General features: G+C 60.3%; 3 protein-coding genes across 5 annotated transcripts in view; 2 read left to right on the top strand and 1 right to left on the bottom strand.

The window, feature by feature from the left end:
• ANK1 (ankyrin 1) overlaps positions 1 to 4,005 on the top strand; it is a 68,205-nt gene extending 64,200 nt beyond the window's left edge. For both annotated transcript variants that reach the window (XM_074807896.1, XM_074807895.1), the window contains one exon: positions 1,742 to 4,005. The gene's annotated coding sequence lies outside the window, so the exon portion shown is untranslated. The remainder of the gene's footprint in view (positions 1 to 1,741) is intronic.
• A 679-nt stretch (positions 4,006 to 4,684) lies between these two features.
• NKX6-3 (NK6 homeobox 3) lies at positions 4,685 to 6,924 on the top strand. The gene is made up of 3 exons (XM_074808266.1): positions 4,685 to 5,066; positions 6,102 to 6,271; positions 6,348 to 6,924. The coding sequence occupies exons 1-3, from the start codon at positions 4,685 to 4,687 to the stop codon at positions 6,576 to 6,578; spliced, it is 783 nt and encodes a 260-aa protein (XP_074664367.1). The 3' UTR covers positions 6,579 to 6,924.
• A 5,227-nt stretch (positions 6,925 to 12,151) lies between these two features.
• GPAT4 (glycerol-3-phosphate acyltransferase 4) lies at positions 12,152 to 19,409 on the bottom strand. Of its 2 annotated transcripts, none has more exons than XM_074808262.1 (12): positions 19,240 to 19,409; positions 16,403 to 16,472; positions 15,801 to 16,098; positions 15,551 to 15,625; positions 15,029 to 15,118; positions 14,817 to 14,910; positions 14,238 to 14,353; positions 13,959 to 14,014; positions 13,543 to 13,628; positions 13,213 to 13,341; positions 13,053 to 13,132; positions 12,152 to 12,532 (listed from the first exon to the last, which is right to left on the bottom strand). In XM_074808262.1, exons 1-12 carry the CDS (start codon positions 19,402 to 19,404, stop codon positions 12,424 to 12,426), a joined length of 1,368 nt encoding a protein of 455 aa, XP_074664363.1. In that variant the 5' UTR covers positions 19,405 to 19,409; the 3' UTR covers positions 12,152 to 12,423. The 2 variants fall into 2 exon arrangements, with proteins under 2 accessions (XP_074664363.1, XP_074664364.1); XM_074808263.1 differs by lacking the exon at positions 19,240 to 19,409 and adding an exon at positions 16,885 to 17,001.
• Positions 19,410 to 21,692: the final 2,283 nt, after the last annotated feature.

Raw genomic sequence — 21,692 nt, 5'->3', positions numbered from 1 at the left:
CTGCCTGCACTGAGCTGCTAGTCCTGCGCATCCTCCTGGGGAGAGTGTAACAGGGCTGTGCCCAGCTCTTGACCTGCAGAGAGGAGTTGCCATGCTGCAGCAAAATGCTGGGGGTGGGCAGCAGTGTGCCCTTGCTGCTAACCCGCCCCTGGGCCCAGGGCCTGGGTGCAGCGGGCACGGGGTGCCCCGCTCTGCAGCGATGCTCCGGCCAGCTGCTGGCTCAGTGCTCCGCAGCGGCCACAGCGTCCGGGGTGCTTGGGGTGATGGTCCCTGGTGACAGGGCCACGGGGTGGTTACTCCTGCTGATGCTGGGCTACAGCAAAGGGATGATCTTTGTCCAAAACCGCTCCAGGGAATGGATAGCATGTGTGTGGCGGCTGAGCAGAGCTGTCCCTGTCCTGCACGAGCACTAACTGTGCAGCCCTGTGGCAGATGAGACCTGGGAGCCTCGTGCCCCCGCCTCCCCTTCCCGCAGGGTGCAGCGGGCGCCGGCAGAGCCATCAGCCGAACGAAGGGTGTCTCAGTTTTGCTGGGCCGCTGCCTCACAGCGCTGTGGTGGGGAGACACAGGCGGCTGCTGCTGCTGCCAGCCACGCACCGTGGCAGGAGAGGATGGCAGTGAGGAGGGCTGGAGCTCCTGGGGCTGGGAAAGGGAGTGCAGGCCACGGCAGGATGCTGCTGGCAGACACCAGGGCAGGAGGGATGCAGGAGTGGCAGGGTGCAGGAACACGATGCTTGCAGGAGTTGAGGGCAGGGGACCTGTCTTTGGCCCAGGACATGTCTTCCATTGATACCCCATGTGATCATCTCTTGAGCCTTGTGCGTTCCCTGCTCCCCTGCCTTCCCTGTTGGGGGACTAGACCGGGCTTGGGGCAGGGTGCTTGGCACAGCACGCTTGGACCCAGCTGCATCACTGGTCTCTGCATGCTTGCTGCTGGGCTGGCAGTGCAGCACTGGGGGAAGGTGCTGCATGCTGACCCGCTGCCAGGCACTGCCCGAGCTGGGGAGGAGGCTGCCGAGCAGGGGGGTCAGTCCTCTGGCCTCCACGGTACATGCATGGCTGTGTCTGGCTATCTGTCCTCCCTCTCCCTTCTCTCTGCACTGTGTTAGTGGGCTCTCTGTGGGTGCGCAGAGGCTTGTGCTTGTGAACACATGCTCACACAGACCATGTCCCCACAGCTACTCCCTGCCCCACTCCCCAGCAGTCCCTGGGTCTGCCTCTCTGGGGCAGCGCTCCTGCTGCGCTGCTCTCTCGCTGTTTTCCGTAGCGTCCGAAAGTGCCCCAGGGTGTGCGTTAGGAATGTACAGAGTCTTCCCCACTGCTGTGAGAGTGAGGTGCAGTCGGTCACCCTAGTTCAGGCTGGGGACTTCTCAGGGCTGGCCTCCTCTACCCCAGAGCCTACAGCAGCCCTCCCGGCTCCTTCCCAGAGCCACATTGCCTCTGGTTCAGCTCAGCTCTTGCTTGTTGCTGCTCTCTGCAAGCTGGGACAGCACCACCAATACTATCTACACCATTGCTGCTGGTCCCAGACAGGACACTTACTGGTGCTGTGTCACTGTCTCTCTGACACCCCCCAAAACTTGTCTTGTGGTAGCTGGGCAGGATGGATGCATGTGGGACAAGCACAGGGCGCAGAAGGGGCTGGGACTGCCATGTACCCGGTTGCCCCCACCCTTTCTCCTGACTGTGCCACCACGAATGCCTGGTAACCCTATCTCTGTCTCTCTCTGTGTCTCTCCAGGATCTCACCTCGACACCAAACCACTGAACTCCACACACGTTCTGATACATACCTGAGAAGAGAGGAGAGGAGAGGAAAGCAGAGAGTGGAGGGGAGCAGGGCTGGCTGTACATGTTTCTATAGTCTAATGGCATGATTTCTGTATGAGACATACTTACCGTCCTATCCGCATGACTGACTGACTGCAAGACGCATGAGCTACAGTACTTAAAACTGACGGAGGGGCCTCCGTCCCTGCCCTGCTGCTGCCAGGAGCCCAGAGACAGCAGCACGCACCAGGGGCATCCTCTCAGCAGATCTGGGAGGCAAGAGGTGGACTGGCAGAAAACGAGAGGGAAGGAGATTCTACCCTCGCGCGTTTGCGTGTGTAAATGCATCCCCATGCCGGTGCTCCAGCTGCAAGAGGGAAGCTGGGGCAGTACGGCGCTGCTCGCCACGGAAGGAGAGGGGCTTGGCCTCCCCATCGCCCGTGCTGCCTCTGCTGGACTCGCTTCTCATCCCTTTCCGTGAGTGCTGTGTTATGGGGGGGGCAGCAGTTGCCAGGGAGTGTGCAAGAGGAGGGCTGCAGGGAGCACAACTGCCCTGGGCAGAGGGGTTGGAGCAGGGCTGCTCTTCGCTCCCGCCAGGGCAGGACTCTGGGCTGAGCACTGAGCTCGTTGCTTGTGTTGAAAGTGTAAACTGTACAGCAATCAGCCTTGTGTATATGAACCAATAAATACTATGCAAACCCCTAGGGACACTCTAGCAGTATGTACAAAGCACTAACAGCTCTGCTCCCAAATACCTCTTCAGGCTGCAGGATGGGCAAAGCCTCTGGAGTATGTGAGCAGCTCTGGTGAATGGAGCTGGGAGGCTGCAGGAGTGAAAGGGCAGCAGCCTGCCCCTGCCTTGCGCCCCTCCAGCTGAGCCTGGTCCCTTCCCGGCCTGAAGAGAGCAACCCACAGCTGCAGGCCCATGGGCCAGTGCGTGGTGCCAGCCCCAGGTTGTGTTGGACTCCAGCTGGGGTGAAGCTGTAGGCCTGCACTGAGGTGCTTGGGGCCCGAGGAGGAGGGGTAGTGAGACAGAGCAGGGGATGCTTGTGCCACGCACGGGGTTTTGCTAAGCTCTACTCAGCACAATATCTGCTCAGGAGATGAGCCAGGAACTGGCAGGAGCCAGCTGCCCTGCACCACGCACCCCGTGCAAGGGCTTTGCAGGGTCCCCTGGCCTCCCTGCCAGGGCACAGATGAGGATAGCCCGGTGACCCCGTGGATGCTGACCCTCCCAGGACCAATCCCAGAGACGTGGGGGGCTGCTCCCCCGGTGCCTGCGCTTTGGCCAGGTGAAATGTCGTGCTGCGGCAGCCTGGACCCAACAGTCACCCTGGGAGCAAGGTCAGCCCCGGGGCCAGGGGCTCTGTCAGGGCAGTGGTGATGGGCAGAGGCAACTCTGCGGTGTGTGGTAGATGGAATCTGCTGCAACACTTGACCCCAGGAGGGCAGGGTGCAGGTAGTGGCTGTAGGTCTCACGTCCCTGGCGCTGTCCTTTCCCTAAACAACGTGGGGGCCTGGCCTTTGTAGCACAGTGGTGTGGGAACCCCCTGCTCTTTCCCCCGGAGGTGGCCGTGGACCTGTTTGGCAGGGCCTGAGTTTGCTCTCTGTGGCCATGTGCAGAATGAGCCTACCTCCAGCCTCGGGCCCTGCGATGGCGGCCCTGGCAGGGCAGCCCCGTGTCACGGTGGGTGCGTGGCTGCTGGGGACAGCCCTGGCTCCCCTGCAGTCAGGCAGAAGCCTCGCTGCAGCGAAGCAAATGACCCAGCTTAGCCCTGGAGAGCAAAGCAACCCCTTCGCACCCCGAAGTTGAGCCATACAGGCACAGACTCCATCCGTCTCCCTTGCTGTGTTCAATAACCTCCCTTGACCCACTGCGACAGCTGACTCCGTAGCATCACCGTAGAGTTGTGTGTGGGTCCTGTGCTTTGGCCTCGTGTGCGCCTTAGGGAATGTGCTGTGCTGCAACCGTGCCCGGCACCTGCAGTGACATCGCTTCGCGCTCAGATTGCTCGTAGGGCTGGTAGGGGGTGGCTGCACCCGACATTGAGCCTAGAGAATGCTGCAGTCTGCACACTAGAAGCTTTTTAGAAGTTTTAAAAATTACTTTTATTTCCTTTTTTTAATTGTTACGGAAACAAGCCTTTTGGATCTCCCTGTCTTAGCCCCTGATGTATAGATCATTTCCCTGTACACCAGCTGTCAGACTGTCAATTAATAAAGAAACCAACCCCGGCCCTGTCTCATCTCTGCTTCTCCGGGGGCGCGGGGGCAGCCGAGGCTGCGGGGCCAGGCGGGGGGGGTCTGGCAGCTGCCCCTGCTCTGCCCTTGGTGGGGAGGCCGGGGGGGCGGACACTATCCGCGCCGGGATGGGCGGGGCGCGGTGCCGCTGGGGGGGCGTGGCGGTGTCCCGACGCAGGGGGGCAGCGGCACAGCTGGGCCCGGTCCCCGCGAGCCCGGTCCCCGCGGGCCCCGTCCCCGCGAGCCCCGTCCCGTCCCCGCGTCCCCCCGCCGCCGCCTTTCAAAGCGCAATTTGTCTGGGCCGGGCCAATCGCGGGTCGGCGCCGCGGCGCAGCCAATGGCGGCCGAGGCCGCGGGGACTCGGCCAATGGGCGCCGCCACCTGCGGCCGCGCGGCCAATGGGCGCCGTGTATGCTAATGAGGCTGATCTTTATCAGAGAAATGTTGGCTCTGGCCAAGCCCAAGTTGAGGGTCCGGAGCTGGGGCCACCTCGGCGGGGTCAGCCGGGGCCGCCCGCCCAGGCCCTGCCCGTGGCCGACCCTGCCTAGGCCGTGGCCCCCTGGGCAGCCACCAGGGCCGGCCAGGGCGGACGCCGGGGCCCGGTAGCCCCCGGGCCAGTGGGGATGGGCCGGCCGTCGCGCCCCTGGGGAGCGGGGCTCTGAGGGCCGGAGCCATGGACGCCAACCTGCCGGGCACCTTCCTGCTCAACGGCCCCTCGCTGGGCCCCTTCCCTGAGGCCAAGGCACCCGTCTGCCAGTACTCGGTGCAGAGCTCCTTCTACAAGCTGGGCCCCCCGGGGCTTGGCGCCCAGCTGGCCGCCGGCACCCCCCACGGCATCTCCGACATCCTCGGCCGGCCCGCGGCGACACCGAACAGCAGCCTCCTCCCTGGCTACCCCCACGCGGGCGGATTTAACGGACTGAGCTCCCCGGGCGTCTATTACGGGCCGCAGGTGGGGGCCCTCCCCAAGGCCGGTGGCGAGTACCTGCCACGGGGCCGGAGCTGCTGGGCAGAGGCGGCCCCGGACTGGCGGGGCGGCCGACAGTGCAGTGGCCGTAAGTACAGCGGGATGAGGTGGGCGGGGGGCGGGTGGGGGCCGAGGAGGTGGGCGCCTCGCAGAGCTCCAACCCCCCGTCACCGGGGCAGGGACGTGCTGCCCAGGCTGCATCTTCCCCTGTTGCCCTGCGCGAGGCGAGGCTGGTCACCCTGTGGGCTTCCCCGGGACGGTGGGAATGGCCCTGGCGCCAGAGCTGCTGGACCTCAACTGGCTTCAGAGGTTTCAGCTCAAGAGCGGGGGCAGCTCCAATGGCAGAGATTAACTCTTTGCTTAGCCCCCAGGCAAGGGAGCCCGCCGTCCCGTCCCGGAGGTCCTTCATCCCTCCACAGCTGCTGGGGTCACTGCCCGGCCCAGCTTGGGGCAGAGCCCAGCAGGACAGGCAGCCCCGGGCTGGCAGCACTGCCTGCCTGGTGGAGGGCTGGCAGGGGGATTGCAGAGTGTGTTGCTGCCTTGCCAGGGGGTGGGATGGGTGCACCCGTTGTCCCGTGGAGAGCCCCGGGAGGCTCTGGGCCAGGGGATGGATGCAGCAGCTCAGCACCTGCAGCCGTGGCCCCCTTCCCCCTCTCCCGCCAATGGTGCTCGTGGAGCAGACGGGTCGGGTGGCTCCGCTGTCTGCTCCTGGCGTGGCTGTGAGCTGACCAGCTCTGCCTGCCTTCCCGTCATGCATCCTGCAAGGTGTGGGGCACGGGGGCACCGTGTTCCCAGTGCTGTGTGGCTCTGGGGTCACGAAAGACTGCTAACGACCCTTCCCCTCTCAGCACAACAAATCAGCGCTGTCCCCGAGCCCGAGGTGCGTGGCCCGGTGCTGGCTCCGTGGGGCCCGTGCAGAGGGCAGCTCAGCCCTCCTGGGGTGGGGCTGTAGCCTTGAAGCCAGAATACAGTCCTAATTTGGAGGGGAACCAGCGTGGAGGGACTCTGGGCACTGAGGGCTGGTGGGTGTGCTGGTACCGTGCTCAAGAAGGGGAGAGCTGCCCAGAGCCATGCTCTGCGGGGAGCCCTGGTGCTCACCCGCCTCCCTCCTCCTCTCCCGCAGCCCCTGCTCACCTGGCCGACAGCATCCACAAGAAGAAGCACACGCGCCCAACCTTCACCGGGCACCAGATCTTCGCTCTGGAGAAGACTTTTGAGCAGACCAAGTACCTGGCGGGTCCGGAGAGAGCGCGTCTGGCCTATTCCCTTGGCATGACGGAGTCCCAGGTGAAGGTGAGTGTTGGTCCCCGTGAGGCACGGGGTGCGCGGCGTGGTGGCTGCTAACTGAGCCGGGGCCGTGGGGTGGCAGGTCTGGTTCCAGAACCGACGGACCAAATGGAGGAAGAAGAGCGCCCTGGAGCCCTCCTCGTCCTCGCAGCGGGCGGGGGGCTCTGGCGGAGAGCGGGCAGCCTCTGAGACCGAGGACGACGAGTACAACAAGCCCCTGGACCCCGACTCGGATGATGAGAAGATCCGGCTGCTGCTGAGGAAGCACCGCGCCGCCTTCTCGGTGCTGGGCTTGGGCACACACAGCGGCTGAGGGCCGGCACAGCCACCCCCTCAGGGCCACGGGGTGCCTGGCCTGGCCGCCCACCTCCTGCCAGGGGGGTGACTCCGCGGCAGATGCCCGGCTGTGGGGAGGGGGCGGCCGCTGCCCCCCTCCTGGTGGCTGCTGCCCAGGGTTCGTGGCCAGTGGGGCTGGAAGCCATACGTGTGGGCAGCATCAGGCGCAGCCGTGCTGTCGGCATTGATGAAATAAAGGTCCCAGCCCCAGCCGAGTCCCAGCGCTTGCTTCATGGGCGTGCGGTCCAGGGTGCCCTTGCGAGGCTGGGCCCGAGGAGGGGCTGGGATAGCACCTACGGGGCAGGGTCTGCGCGCCAGGCAGGGGAAGGGGCCGTGGCTGTGGTGCTGTGTGTGGGGCAGGAAGAGCACACGGCAGCGGGGCAGCCCTGGGGATGTTTCCCAGGGTTTTCCCCAGTTTGGGCGTGCACCGGCAGCGAGACGTGCTGGTTCAAAAGTCACTGGTTGGGGCCTCTTGTTGGAACCTCTTAGCAGCAAATAAATATCATTTATCTTAATGGTGTGAGTGAGAGCCCATTCACCTGTCGGGACTGCAGGATTGATGTGGTGTCAATAGCCCCAGTGTGTTTGCCTGCCAGCCTGGTGGGCCCCCCTGTGCTGCACCCCCGTTCCACGGGGGCTGTGCGTACGCACACGTGTGTGCACGTGGGGCTGCGTGACCCTGCTCTGGCTCCCCATGGGGCTCCCCATGGCTCAGCCCTTGCACCCCAGTGGCGGGTGCCACGTAGGGCTGGCTGTCCCCAGCCGCTCGGGATGCCCAAGGGACTCCTGCTCGCGTGGGCATGCCGTGGGGGCCCAGCGAGCTCGGCAGGTTGTTCAGCCGAGAGTGCCAGCTGGGTGTGAGCAAACAGACCGGCCGTGTCTCGGGAGGAAATCGATAGGAGATAAGGTGCTGCCGGCCCATCATATAGGGATTAGCAGTGTGGCACAGGCACAGAGGAGGTGCTGCCCTCCCCTGTGGCTGCAGGCAGCATCTGAGGACAGGGCAAGTCCACCCCTGGGGATGGCTGAAGCCCCCAAAGCGCTGGGGCTTTGCAGCGGCCCTGAGTACCAGCCTCGTGGTGTGGGGCTGGAGACCGTCCCTGCGCGACCCGTCCGCCCTTGGCTGTGAGGCCGACAGTCGGCTTCAAGTCCTCTCCAGTCTGTCCCTCTCTGCTGCGTGCGGGGCCGGGGGCCCTTTGCAAGGAGCCCTGACCACTCAGCAGCCCTTCCCCAGGGCGTAGGGAAGTCTGATCTCCCCCTGTAGGTCCCCATCCAGCCCCCAGCAAGCACGGGGCTCGCAACGCTCCCCCCTCAGCCGCGCAACTCCTCTGCTGCCTCGGCGGGACGGGTTCCAGCAGGCAGCAGAGCCCATGAACCCTCTGCAAGACGTGGGAGGCCAGGTCCTGGGGTGGAGGCTGCACGCCCCACGCGCCCCGGCCCTGTGGCAGGGCTGGGAGAGCCACGTCACTGCCCGTGGGCAGAGCCAGGGCTCAGCAGGAGCAGGGTCCGCATGCTGGGAGAAGTGAGGGGCTGCTGTCGGGATATTTTTTTGACATTTTCTAAGCTGCCCAGCGTGGCTGACAATTTTTAATGTACTAACTGCCTGGTCCAGTGAGCTGATTAATTGGTGCTGTGGAAATCAATACAAAACAGAAAATTAAAACAATTTTAAAGTGATTAAGTAGTTTAACACCTGTCTGATGCCACGTCAGGGCTGGGAGACAAATAAAGCAGGTGGCAAAGGGCCTGCTGCAGCCAGGGAGAGTGACAAATTGCAGCCGCAGCCTGGCTGCCCCGTGCATCCCTGCAGCCGGTTGGGTGCCCCCAGCAGCGCTGCTCTGCGCAGGGCCCCAGCGCGTGTGCCCAGGACCACCCTCCTCCCGCCGCTCTGCCCACCACCGCTCCTGCCGCCCCGCTGCCCGCGCCGACAGCACCGGCCGCTTGCTGCTGCGGTTTGCTGCGGTTTGCTGCGGCGGAGCGTCCCCTGCCAGCACGGGGGTCTCGACAGGCCGCACGGAGCCTGGTCAGTGGCTCTGCCCTCCCCAAACCCACCGTCCACCCCACGGCCTGGGGCTGGGCAGCCCTGGGGCGTGCAGGCCGGGCTCCGGTGAGCGCGGCGGAGCTTGGGGCCGGCTGCTCCGGGGGCGTGTGGGTGCGAGCGCGGGCAGGGCAGCCTGGCAGGCAGATGGATAGCGGCTCCGCTTCAATTCTGCATCCCTTTTCTCCCAGACAAACCCCGTCGGATTTTCATAAATCAAAGCGCCACACTGTTTAATAAAAATTTATTGACTTACAAGTGATTATTTATCAAAAGGCCATTAATAGCGGCTCCGGGAATGATGTGCTACTGGGTGGTGCGTGGAGACTAATAGCAAATCAATGCCAGCATCCGGGCAGAATGCATATGAGGGCCCCCGGCCCCAGCGGGCTGCATGGCTGCTGCAGCCAGAGCCAGCAGCCCCTACCCCATGGGCCGCCCAGCGCTCCCCCCGGTTATTTATCGCTTACAAATGAAATGATCGATACTTTTAATCTAGAGCTAAATTTATTAACTTTCTCATCGGAGAGAGACATATTGACTGGGGGCATGGGGAGGGGGGAGCCAAGGTAAGATGGATGTGTGCCTCCTAACCTGTCCAGCCAGCTCCCTGCCTGCTGCAGAGCATCCCAGCAGTAGTGGGGCTGCTGGGGATGGTCCCTGAGCACGGTGGGGCCGTTGGAGTCCCCGCAGAGCTGGGGAGGTGGGCAGGCACGGGGAGGTTCCTGCACATCACCGGGGCCTCTGCGACAAAGGCCGAGGGACCTCACGGAGGGCACCCGCAGCCAGGCCCGAGAGCCTGGGGTGCTGCTGCAGGAGACCTGCCCTGGGGAGAGCCGCTGCCCGTGCTTGCAGGGGCTGTCGCGGTGTTTGCCCGGCCTGAGGGCGATGGTACCCCTCTAGAGATGAGAGTGCGGGGTGCACGGCCCTGAGGACGGGAAGGGAAGGGTGTGGGCGAGCATGCGGGAGCCCATTGCCCGCTGGGGAAAGGTGCGGGAGACCCTGCCCGGGCAGCAGGGATGAGTGGGCAGCAATGCCCACGTCCCCCGCCCAGGGCTGCGTCCCCGGCTGCAGCTCAGCACGTGGGGAAAGGGCACCCCCCAGAGAGCGTGACACTGCCAGGGCACACCACAGCTCTCGGGAGCTGAGGGACTCTCCAGAACATGATGGCACAGCTGGGGGCGGGGGGGGGGGGGGGGGGGGGGGGGGGGGGCGGATTTCATCCAAACGGCCCCTGAGCAGGGGAAAAACTTCGCCAGCCTTGGGGCCAGAGCAGCAAAGCTGAGTCAGGCAAAGCTGGGGCTGGATCAGGCCATCACCCCGGCCAGCGGCTGCCAGGGCTGCCAGGGAGGTCAGCAGCAGCTTTCTGGGCAAGCACACGAGCAGGAACTGGAGCAAATGCAGCTCCTAAAATGTTATCATCAAACTGTACAGGCAAGTGCTGCAGGGTCGCACACACCTGGTAACTGAAGCTTAACTATGCTACAGGTTAACTCCCATAATACATAGGCTATACCCAGCATGTTTTATACAGTTAAAAGGTGATGGTCAAAAAGCTCTGCATAAATATAACAACTTCCAAGCAGCTAAGGGTTGTGCTTTTATTTTCTGTCTTTGGGTTTTGGTTTTTTTTAAGTAACAAAGCAACAGCTCCATCGGTTAACAGACATGGATGGAGGATTGGTGAACTGGTGTTAGGAGCTGTGCTTAGCGAGTTGGGTAAAAACGAGTAAACAAAAATGCTGGTGAAAAGATCTTTAACACCATTATAAACTCCTACAGAAAGAGGGGTCCTAGCCTGGGTAACTGAAATTTCTGTTAGTAACGAGCAGTTGTGTCTTGTGTTGGCAGCACAGGAGCAGAAGCAATACACCTGTAGGTGTTGTTAACCATCATCTCCTGCTTGGCTTCAGCTGCTTTTGTTTTGTTGTCTTAGGTGGAAAGGAAAAGATACTGGGCTTTGTTTCTTCTTTTTTTCCCCCTAGATCAATTGTCACAGCTGAAGTTGGGCAGAAGAGAAGAATACGACCTTGGGGTACAGGGAAAAGCAGGGGGCCAATAAGGGTGTCTCCATCACCAAACCAGAACAGCCAGGTTTCTCTTGGTGAGGCTGGATGTTAGCGGAGATCGTGTGTAACAGGTGTTTGTGTAGGTAACGTGTCGCTGTGTGCATATTTATAAAGAATCGTATTTTGAGCAGTACAAATAGCAAAGGTAAATCAATTCAGTATAGAAATATTTCCCGTAACTGTACGTTAACAGATCATACGCTATTAAGTGTAGCTTTACATCACGGTGAGGAAGACCGTTCCCCCCCTCGGGTATCGCACTGGGAGCAGTTGATTTGTGCCTAAGTAGATGGTCCTGGGGTAGGTGGAAAATAGCAAACCATGGAAAAGGGGCTCCTCCCATGCGGGGACAAGCTGTACACACCCGCTCACACCTTGTCTGTGCGCGGGTGAAGACTGACTGACCCAAAAGGAGGGTTCTGGAGTCACGAACGACGCAAGGTGCGGCGGCTGCACAGAACCGAATAATGCAAGTGAGGGTATGGGGAAGGTCAGGGGAGTTTCTGGACTCTTCGCCTCTGTTGCTTTCTTTTCTCTCTCCTTCTTGGTATCATGGTGTTTTACCCAAATAAAAACAAGCAGGAAGTAAACTACCTTGAATCTGTGTTGGTACCTAGTGCACAGAAATTGAGATTTAAGGACACTTACACAGAACAGCTGTCCTGGCCTGGGGGCAGCAAACACCCCCGGGGTAGGAAGGAAGCACCAAAGCATCTCCTTTTGCTTTCTCCAGGTTCCAGGGAGCACAAGCGGGGAGCAGTGAAACGGCCTTGGCCTGTGAGAGCAGAGGACCCGAGGGAAGGGCTGAGGTTTGGGGGAAAATAGGGAAAACTGGAAAGTACATGGGGTGAATGCTCAAATGCAAGTATGTTTGTTGCATAACATACTTGCAGGGCTGAAAGGGAAAGGGGTACCACCTCCGGCACAGGATTTGTTTCCTTGCAACAAGCTCTGGATTATCTATGCACATGTTGGTGCACAACAAGATCAGATCCCACCACTTCCCTCAGGAGACGTTTAAAAGGGGATCTCCCGCCCCAGCCCGGGCTCCCCCCGCAGCAGGGACGGGTTCCTCAGGAGCCCCACACCAGTGACAACTGCCTGGCAACCCGCCGTTCACCCCCCGAGGAACCCCAGCGAAGAGGCTGGTGCTCGGATGCTGGACAAGGGTCAGACCTCGACAGGAGGGTGGCGAAAGGAAGAGGGGGGTTTCTCCTTCTGGCAGCAAAGCTGGAAATGGCCCGAGAGAGCACACGCTGTTCATGCGGGGCCTACTCTGCAGACACAAGGCACAGGCTCACGAAGGCTCCCCTGGTTGTCAAGGCAGCTGATTTCAGCGCAGCTCACCAGCTTCTGCGCCGTGGGAGACTTGTGACTGACACACAGGCACATCAAGGCATCAGGCCTCCCCCTGGGCCCGTAAACACCATATGGAAGCATACGAGACCGTAAGTGTTTCGTTTAATATTGCCCCTGCAAGGGGCTTCACTGTAACAGTAACAAGAAGGCATCTTTGCCCAGAGCTGCCCAGGGCCCCAGACTCTGGGCAGTAACAGCGCCTCCGGGGAAGAGCAGCCAGAGGGTGAAGGAGCAAGTCCGAGTGGCTCTGGAGTAGCCAAAGTCCGAAGATCCGGAACTGCTTCAGAGGAGCCCCTGCTCGTGCCGGGGGCAGGGGCCTCTGGCCAGGCCCAGTAACGGTGCTGGAGGCGGAGGGCTCAGGACCGGCTCCGGTCTTCATGGTTGCCTACAATCATTTTGCTGTAGAGTTTCTGTTGCTCCTCCTTGAACGTGTCTTTCACCTTCTCCCTCTTCAGTCCTCCATCCCTGGGGAGAGAGTCAGACCATCAGAGGAGCTGCAGGTGTGAGCGGTCGGAACCTTCGGCTGGGGCTGCTGGGAGCAGCTCAGAGCCCCGCGACAGCCCGGCAGCTCCGCAGGCGCGGCAGGCCAGCCATGCCGGGCAGCCGCCTCCACACCGCGCTCAGCATGGCAGCGCCAGCAGCCCTGCAGCAGGCTGGCCCCACAGGCCCCCCCAGGTGCTGAACATCTCAGTGCCCGAAAAAGGAAGTTCCCAAGCTCAACCCACCTCACCGAGCAGCATCGAGTCAACACCAGGGCAGCCCAGCGTGAGCTGGGATGAAGCCCTGGTGCCCGACACGCACAGAAGCCAAGACTCTGGTGCCTGCTACCGGCGAGCAGTTGTGGAGGTCACAGGGAGGATGTATCTCTACTTCTCCATAGGCCTACTCGGCCCAACGCAAGGCAGCTCTGCAGCCCATGGGCACACGCCAGGGCCCAGGAACAAGGAACTCGGCACCAGGAAGAGAAAAGCCTGCTGGGACTCACCAGAGCAGATCCACCAGGCCCCCCTGCCTGGCAATGGCTGACTTCACTCGATTGGCAAACTGGACAGCGTCCTCTTCGGGCTGCGGCGGAACAACACAGCTCAGCGGGAGTGAAGGGCCCGAGGGGCAGCGGCCAGGCGGGCCAGGCCCACCACACGTACCTGTCTGGTCATCGGGGGCAAGTACCAGACGCTGCAGACGATGGCCCAGCTGGTCATCATCCGGAGGAGGTAGGTTACCATGCCGTACTTGCTGCTGTTCCAAAAGGCATCTCCGAACTGCGGGTCATACTACAGAGGCAGAAGAGCTCAGAGTCAGGCAGTGGCTGCACCCTCCCCGAGGCTCTGAGTTCCGCTCCAAGCCCAGCTACAGGCCAGCACTCCCAGAGCACTGCATGGAGTGACCTCAGCTTCCCCATGCCCCCAGGCCTGGGCCAAGGCTGGGCTGCCAAGACTGAGCTCTGACGCAGAGGAGTGTTTGCCTTCTCATACCTTGATGGCTACAGGGTAAACTGTGGCTCCAATTTCAAAGCTCCCCTTCTTGAACATCATCACAGACGTGTTGTTGATGCAGGTTCCTGTAAGAGGTGAGCACAATCTTCTCAGCTTCCCTTTGCAAGTCAGCTCAGAAGTCTAAGCTAACACCTAAGGTCCAGGCTACGGCACCCAACAACTGCCCTCTTAACACTCCAAACCCTGCTCTCTGCACACAGGATATGTCTCTGGGACACCATGGATCTGACTTCCACATTCTGCATCCAGCGAGCTCTAAAGATGCAACATTCCCTTTGTCCCAGCAAAGGGTCTCAAGGCCCTTGGCTGCACAACGAGGGAAGGAACAGGGGCGCGCTGCTGTCCCTGTGTGCCCCCTCCACCAGGTGCTGGTCTGGCCCCGCTCCACAACTCACCTTCCGGGAAGATAAGAATGGGCAGTTTGCTCTTGTCCTGGACATGCTCCGTGAGCCTGAACAAAGAGCATCACCAATTAGCAGAGGGCACAGAAGCCATCACTACCAATTCACAGCATGGTCCTTATCCAGCCGTTGCTGGGGACTGCCTGGGTGCCAGCAAGAGCGGCACGGTCTCCCAGCACCCACAAGGCAAGGCAGCGTCCTCACCCACGGGAAGTGGGCAGCCCCCCGCCTTTCCCAGCCTCCAGACCCCCCTACAGCCAGCAACTGCCACACCTTTTGGCGACAAGGTGACGATCTTTGACCTCAGAGCGTTCGAACCAGACGTGGGGACAAGCTTTCACCATGGCTCTCTGTATCACACCCATCAGCCCGCCGTGGATCTGACCCACCTGAACAGGGCAGGAAGACACCAGTTACAAGACCTGAGGACACATGGAGGCCAAGGCAGCTCCTGGATTCACAGCCAAGTTGAGGTTCATCTTTCTACCCCCGCCCTGGAAGGGCTGAGAGGGAAAGCCCCAGGCTCTGAGGGGAAGGACAGCTGCAGCAAGCCCCAAGTGCTTTCCATGCTGCAGGAGGTCCAGCTGGGGAAGTGCTTGCTCTTCCGTGGACAGCAAACCCCAGAGCTCTGCTGGCAGAGCAGTGCCCAGAGGCCCCTGGTGCTCAGAGTCCCAGGCCAAGACAAGAGGGTATCCATGCAGAGGGTTGGAGAGCATGATGTCACGTGGGGAAGAGTAGTTCTGCACCCACAAAAGCCTCTCGCTGCCTCCTGCCCGCCCCACGCAACATGCTGGCTGCTCCTACCACAGATGTGGCCAGGCCCTGCAGGCAGGGCTGGAGCGCAGACCTTACCATCGCGTAGTAGCCATCGCTGGCCAGGATGATCACGTCGATGGGAGATGTGTGATTGGCCACGCAGATGCCTCCGTTTCGGGGTCTGTTTTCTCTAAATGCAAAACAAAGGTACAGATGAGGACAGAGGAACGAAGGGCGAGGCCTGCAAGAGGCGCAGCATGGAGCAGCACGTGGGAAGGGGCACGCTGCAGCAGGCAGAGCCTCCTTACCGGTCGTGGTAGGTGATGATGGCGGTGAGGGCACGCACGCAGATCCGGTAGCACATCAGGTGGACGTGCTTACTCAGGAACTCCTTACACCTGCAGCACGGGACAGAGACCATCACCCCCCAGGGCTACAACCTCCCCAGTAATGGGGCCGCTCAGCCCAGCTGCCCCAGGCCAGGAGATCCAACTGATCCACAGAAACACTTCTCGTCCTGGGTTTCGCTGCCAGCTTACAACCACTGATTCTTAACTCATGAGAACTAAACCTTGGCCTTTGCTCTTTTCTGTCCTTGCTCCTTTCAAAGCCCAGGGCTGAGTGCTCTGCCACAGGTTAGTACTCACATCTAGGTCCTTTGTTTAAAATTACAGGGTGTCTGTTGCCAAGAGGCTACAGATGCCACGACAATGCACCGGCCTTGCCTGCAGCAGGCAGAACAGATCGGCCTCGCAGAAAAACTTGAGGGTTATCGGGTCTTAAACTGCACAGGGGTACCCCCATCCCCTCTGTCCCAGAGATGAACTCACCTTCCATTTGGCAAATATCCCACCACTGTAGTACCCGTCACCAACAAGCTGATGCCAGTGAATGCCAGGGCTATCCTGCAGAGAGAGGGAAGCTACGCGATAGCAAAATCAGGCCACGAGCCCCACTCATCAAGCAGCTGGTCTCTCCGGATGACGATGAAGAGGGTCTGGGGGTGGAGACCAGCTGCCCTCCGTAGCGGGAGGAGGCCGCCATCCCCCGGTGCAGGCAGGCCGCTGCAGCAGCACTCACCTGAGGGGCAGCAGGAAGCAGTAGCGGATGAGCACCCCCAGTCCCCAGAGCACAGTGAGGCGCAGGCTGATATACTGGAAGTTGTAGTTGGTCCTGCTCAGCAGGTTCCAGGACTCCAGCTCTTCAGCCGAGAATCTCTTGGTCACTTCATCATCCATGATGGTCTCGATGCCTTTGCGGCAGAAATAGAAGATATCCGAGAGCTCAAACTCAGGGGTGTCCAGGGCTTTGCCACTGCCACTCCGGCGGATCTCCTTGATCTCCTCTTCCAGCGACGTTGGCTCCTTCGCAATGATCCCTGCAACACGCCACAGGCAGCTCTGAGCAACGTGCGACCTGCCCGCTCACAGACGGCCGAGAGCCAGGACCCTCCACAGGCCCCGTCCCTCCTCCAATGCAGACAGGCATGAACCAGCCCTCTCCCACTCCCCGGGTGCTTCCCCCAGCTTCCTCACGAAATGGACCTCTCCATAGCTCCCTCCAATCCACCTACACGAAAAGGCTTCCAAGCATACCTCAGCTGCTCAGAGACACCACATTTATCCCCTTCTCCCCAACAGAATATTGAACTTTCTACGTACCCCTGCAGGGCAGGATCTTACCATTGACATAGGGCTTGTATAACGGATGCTTCTTCTCCTTGGCCCCACGCTCTATTCTCAGTGTCGCCCACTGCAAGAGACACATGACAAGATTCGCAAGGCCTGTAGCTCCACTCCTTACTGCCCCTGTTTTACAGTCGACTTCCAGGGAAGAGCACGGTTAAGGGGAGAAGATGGAGCTAAAGCAGGAGGCTTCTGTACAGAACTGGAAGAATGAGTGATGAACACAACTGAACTGAGGTGGGAGCAGAGACTGGCCCGGGAGGAACATTTTTACAGCAGAGATCTGCTCGCAATGGGACAAGAGGACTGATGGGGGGGTGACAGGCACAGGCCAGCCGCGATGCGCACGCGTCTGTGCGCCATTGTGCGGAGCAGAGCCCCGCGGGAAGCAGGGAGTGCCAGAAAGGAAGAGGAGTGCTCAGTGGCGAGACAGCACAGTGGGGTTTTCTGTGGCCCCTGTTCCGTGGGCTCTGTCGCACCTGTCCCATGGCTGCCAGCGCACAGCTGCTGGGTGGAGCGTGCATCTTGCTGGGGTGCTCCGCACCACAGCGCAGGGGGCCGGTCACAGGACTGGTGCTGGTTTTCAACCCTGGCTTCTTCCAAGCTCAAAGCAGAGACTGTGCTTCCAGGCTGCTGCTAGAAACATCAGGCTGATGACAGGAGGGGATCCTTCCCCCCCTGATTCAGCTAACGGCTACTGCTGCTTCTCAGCTCACCAATCAGTCCACAACAGCAGCAGCAAGCACCCTCGGACAGCGCTCTGGCAGCTGGCTGCCAAATCCCACGCCCTGACTACCTGTTATGCACAGAAATCTCCCTCAGCTAGTTCTCAAGGGCACTGGCAAAAACTGCAGGCTGGATTTCTGACCAGTCTTCCTGCCTGCCCCCCAGCCTCATGCTCTTCTGCACTACACAGCCCCTGGAGAAGAAGCTTCTCAAGGACTTGTGTACACGTGCTTATTGCCCCAGGCCAGCTGTGCCATCAGGGATTGGGGAAGAAGGGGGAGCCGCGGGGAACTCCTGGTGTCCTGGTCTCAGCCCATGCCAGCATCAGATCTGGAAGGAGCGATGTGGGAATACTAATTGCATGTGGAGTGTCCAGCTCATCTAGCAGCCTCCTCTGCCAGCAGAAGGAACTGCAGGATTGCAGAAGACTGTCGAGACACTGTCATCCCAAGAGAAGTCAGAAGTGGAGCTCCAGCCCAGCAGGAGCTGGGCAGCCTACGGAGAAGGCGTCCCTCAGACACGTCTCCATCCCGGCTGTGGCAGCAGAAAACCCAGACTCACACCCGGGGAGCACCAGGCAGGTCTCCCACACCGCCAAGAGATGTGGAGCCGTCAGCCCAGGCCCCGCAGCACCGGCCGTGTCCCACAAACTGCCAGACTCAAACGCTGCCCCTCTGGGCTGGGTTCGCAGCACTGGCCCCTCGAGCTGCGAAAATCTTTTGGGTAAATAACGCTCCCCAAAAATACAAATCTGAGTGACCAAACGTAGTGAGTGAACTTTCCACCAAATCTGTGAGCAGAGTGCTCCCCTCTCCCACCACAAAGACAAAAGCTGAAATAGACTTCAAAGTCTTTTCAGAAAGTTTCAAAATTAAACACCAAAACAGGTGTTGAGATTAAACGTTCCTGAATTGAAAAAAGAAAAAAAAAAAGAAAACAAGGTGAAAAGTTCCATTTCAGATAAACCAAACTTATTATTAATTTTTTCTCCAGGTTCACTCACTAAATTTGAAGTCAGGTCTTCAGACATCTGTGTTAACAAAGCACCTCACAAAGCCCGGGGTCTTCCCATGCACATCTCAGGCTTTTGGGAGGACTCAGAGTTTGAAGAGCTGAGTGTTGCCAAGCTGCAGGGCTGCCTTCCCAAGCCAGCCGGTACAGACACGCTCCAGGGAAAGACCAGCCCTCCTCAAACAGCAGCAGCTGTACCACAAATCCTTTAGCAGCTTGAACTCCACATTTAAGAGCCTAAAACCTCCCTATCAAGCACAAGACAATCATTTTCCTTTTGCTTGGGCTGCCAGGGTAGGGTGTTGTAGGCTTTATTGACTAGGAGTCTGGCAAAAATTCTGGTCTCACCAGGGACTTGCTTCAAGGAGAGGTGTTGGCTGTGAGACAGCCCATAAAATTAGTCTGCCAAGGGCAGGCAAGGGAACGGCATGACCCCAAGCTGGAAAATTCCACTTGGCCTCTCTGTGCCAAGAGGGTCAGCAAGGGCTGCTGGTCGTCCTCAGAGGCTGCGGGTCCAGACACGGCTGCTGGGCTCAGCAGATAAGCAGGCAGCACTCTGCGACAGAAGGTGTCGAGAGCTCTGGGTTCTGGCCACAGACCGCTCAGGGCTTGCTGTACAGAAAGTTCTGCCTTACCTCCTGCTTTTGCTTCATCCAACCGCATCCTGAAGAGGAGCAGCTGGCTGACCGCAGCCTTGTCCCTCCCCATCACACCCTACAGCCCTTCTGGCTTCCTTCCACATTGAACCGTAACAGCACTCTGCCCCGCCTGGGACGTTAACCCACCCGAGCACATCGACAGATCCTGCTGGGCTACTGCTCGCTTACAGGCCACACTACACCACTACTTTACGTGAAGACTTACTGGGTCAATTACTGGGAAAAAACAGCCCACAAAGAGAGCTCCAGTAAACTGCACCTGGCTGAGATGACCCAAAGGGGTCATATGGCACCAGCACATGTCACCAACCAACCAACCAACCTCCCACCCCAGTCACCCGCAATGCTCTGCTGAGGGGCAAAAGCCTCTCTCTGCCTAGCATGACCACGCTTGACCAGACCCCTGTAAATACAAAAGATTCTCAAGACATGACTTACCTGAAAAATCTTTAATAAAGTTTTCATGTAAACCTTGCGGATGCCAAAGGAGACTCCAAAAATTGCTGGCACAATGATGAAAACCAGAAGCAGAGTGAAGAGGACAGTGATGGAAATCCCCAAGAGATTGACAACCAGGCTGTCAAAGGGGAGCAGGAGGAACATGGTGAGGGGCCCAGGCAAGGCTGGTGCCCTGCAGCCAGACAGAAGGGCTGCCCGCAGCAATTAACGAGTCCTCCTGTTATTCAGCAACAGTCTCACACATGCACCGAGTCCGCAGCCTGCTCACAGACCCCATTCCAAAGTTCACATCCTTTTTGGGCTCTGGAGAGAGGGAACGCAACAGGATCAGGGAGAGCGGTTGGGAAAACAAGCAAATAGTCTGCCAGGAGCCCAGGTGAGTTCAGACAGTGCGGGCTGAGCAGCTCAAAGGAGAGGGAACACACACACAGGTTCCTCCATGGGCGTGCAGTGGGCACTGCAGTGACACAGCCGTGTGAAGGGATATCCTCCCACGGCGCCGCTGAGCCAGCCCCGCTGTGGGACAGCTTCTGAAGAGCCTGGCAGCGGAATCCCCTCCTGGTTGCTGACAGCATGCAGAGTCTCTTCACAGGGACAAGGTGGAGTCCATCCCTGAGCCTGCATTGGAGGAGATCGAGGGAGTTGGCACTTGGGGAGCCTACCGTATGTGGAGCTGTTATCGTTCTTTCTGTGAGGACACGGGCACTAGCGCAGATCCTTGCATGACGCCTGGAATGAGTTTAATTCCAGAGGCCCCTGGCATCCAGTCACGCTGAAGGGTCGTTACAGTCACGGATGAAGCCTGCGTCCCAGGAAAGCTCTTCAACAGTGTTGGCTTCTTGGCCGACAAAGCACTCACATGCCACTAGCCCTAGTGGAGGAAAGAGAAACCGAAGTCAGGCAAGTCATGCAGCTCAGAGAGACGTCAACACAGAGAGGGTGGCAGGCAGCCAGGGACAGCGGGCTCTGAAACCTGGAAGGCAGTGCTGGGGCTGAGGTCACATCACTCAGAGCAGCTCCTGAGACATGGCAGACTCAGACGGGCACTCCAGCTACTGCCTGGCACTGTCACAGACTTGGGAATCCCTCCCCGCTGCCACCTGTCCTGTATTTTCATACCATCCACACCTCAGATTGAGCAGACTTGTCAAGAACCACGCCTAGAGCACAGGACGCTGCAATCAGGTCCCAAGTACCGGAAAGGAGCCAATGGAGAGACATAAAACCCGTCCTCATGACAAAGATGTGATCAGCTCTCTCATTTCAGAGGCATCCAAGAGCACTGAGCCAGCCAGGTACCCAGATTCCTGGGAGGGAATCACTTCCTCTGCTCTTGTACACAGCTCACCCCCTGGTCACACAGGGCAGCTTTACAAACAGTTCAGGACAGGAAGTTAGCCCAAGGGGAGAATTATTGCTGATGATTAGCCAAAGTGGAACTTGTTGGGGCACAGGGACCAGTCAAAGGTCAGACACCTGGCACTACAGCCCTTCCGGGGGAGGACACCCACTGCAGCAGCGGCATGCACAAGCGAGGCCAGTTGGGGCTCATAAAAAGAGACGAGTCTGCCCCGGGGAGCCTTCCCTCCAGATATCACCTTCATCTGGCTGCGGAGTGTCGACCCGGGGACGGGATTTAACAGGGACCCACGAGCCCACAGGAGCAGAGGAGAGTCTGGGAAGATCCTCTTGCTCCCCCGTGCAGCGTGTTCCAGCTGCTGGCTTAGCTCTGCTACACCAGTGGTGCCAAGAGCACTGTAAGTGCTCCACAGGAACAGGCGCGTCCACACGAACCATGTCCTGGGAGAGGCAGCTCCGTGGCCGCACATGTCACTGCCCGCTGTGCCAGAGCTGTCACCCGTCAGAACCGGGACTGGTGCTGGCACACCGGTCGGACCGGCCACGCGAGCCGGCAGCCGCTGCCCTCAGAGGGGCTCCATTACCGCATCCTGCGCCCCGTCACCCCGCGTCAGGCCGCCTGCACGGCCGGCGCCCGCCTGCGACGAGCCCTGGGCCAGGGCAGGCAGCCCTGCCTGCCGGCTACAGCCCGCGGGGCTCACGGCAGGCCCGGGGCAGCAGCAGCGCCAGGCCGCCGGCGGGCACAGCGATCGCCGTCCCGCGCCGGCTGCCTCCGGGCTGCAGCGTCAGGTTCAGCACCCGGCGGCCGCGGGTGAACCGCGGGGGAGCGGGACGGCGCGGCCGGGGCTGGGCGCGGGGCGGCGGCCGCCGTCGTTTTCGGCTTTATTGACCGGGGCACGGCCCACGAGCGCAGCGAACCACGGCCGGGCCGGGGCTCGCCCCGACGACCTTCGGCCTCGGCGAGGGCGCGCCAGGCCGCGGGTGCTCGGCGGGGGGGACCCGCCCCGGAGGGCCGGGGGGTGCGGCCCGGCCGCGGCACCGGGGGGGAGGGGGGCGGGGACGTTGCGGCGCAG

Source organism: Strix aluco, chromosome 28, assembly GCF_031877795.1.
Source record: "Strix aluco isolate bStrAlu1 chromosome 28, bStrAlu1.hap1, whole genome shotgun sequence".
Lineage (NCBI taxonomy): Eukaryota > Metazoa > Chordata > Aves > Strigiformes > Strigidae > Strix > Strix aluco.
This window is presented reverse-complemented; position numbering and strand designations above follow the sequence as displayed.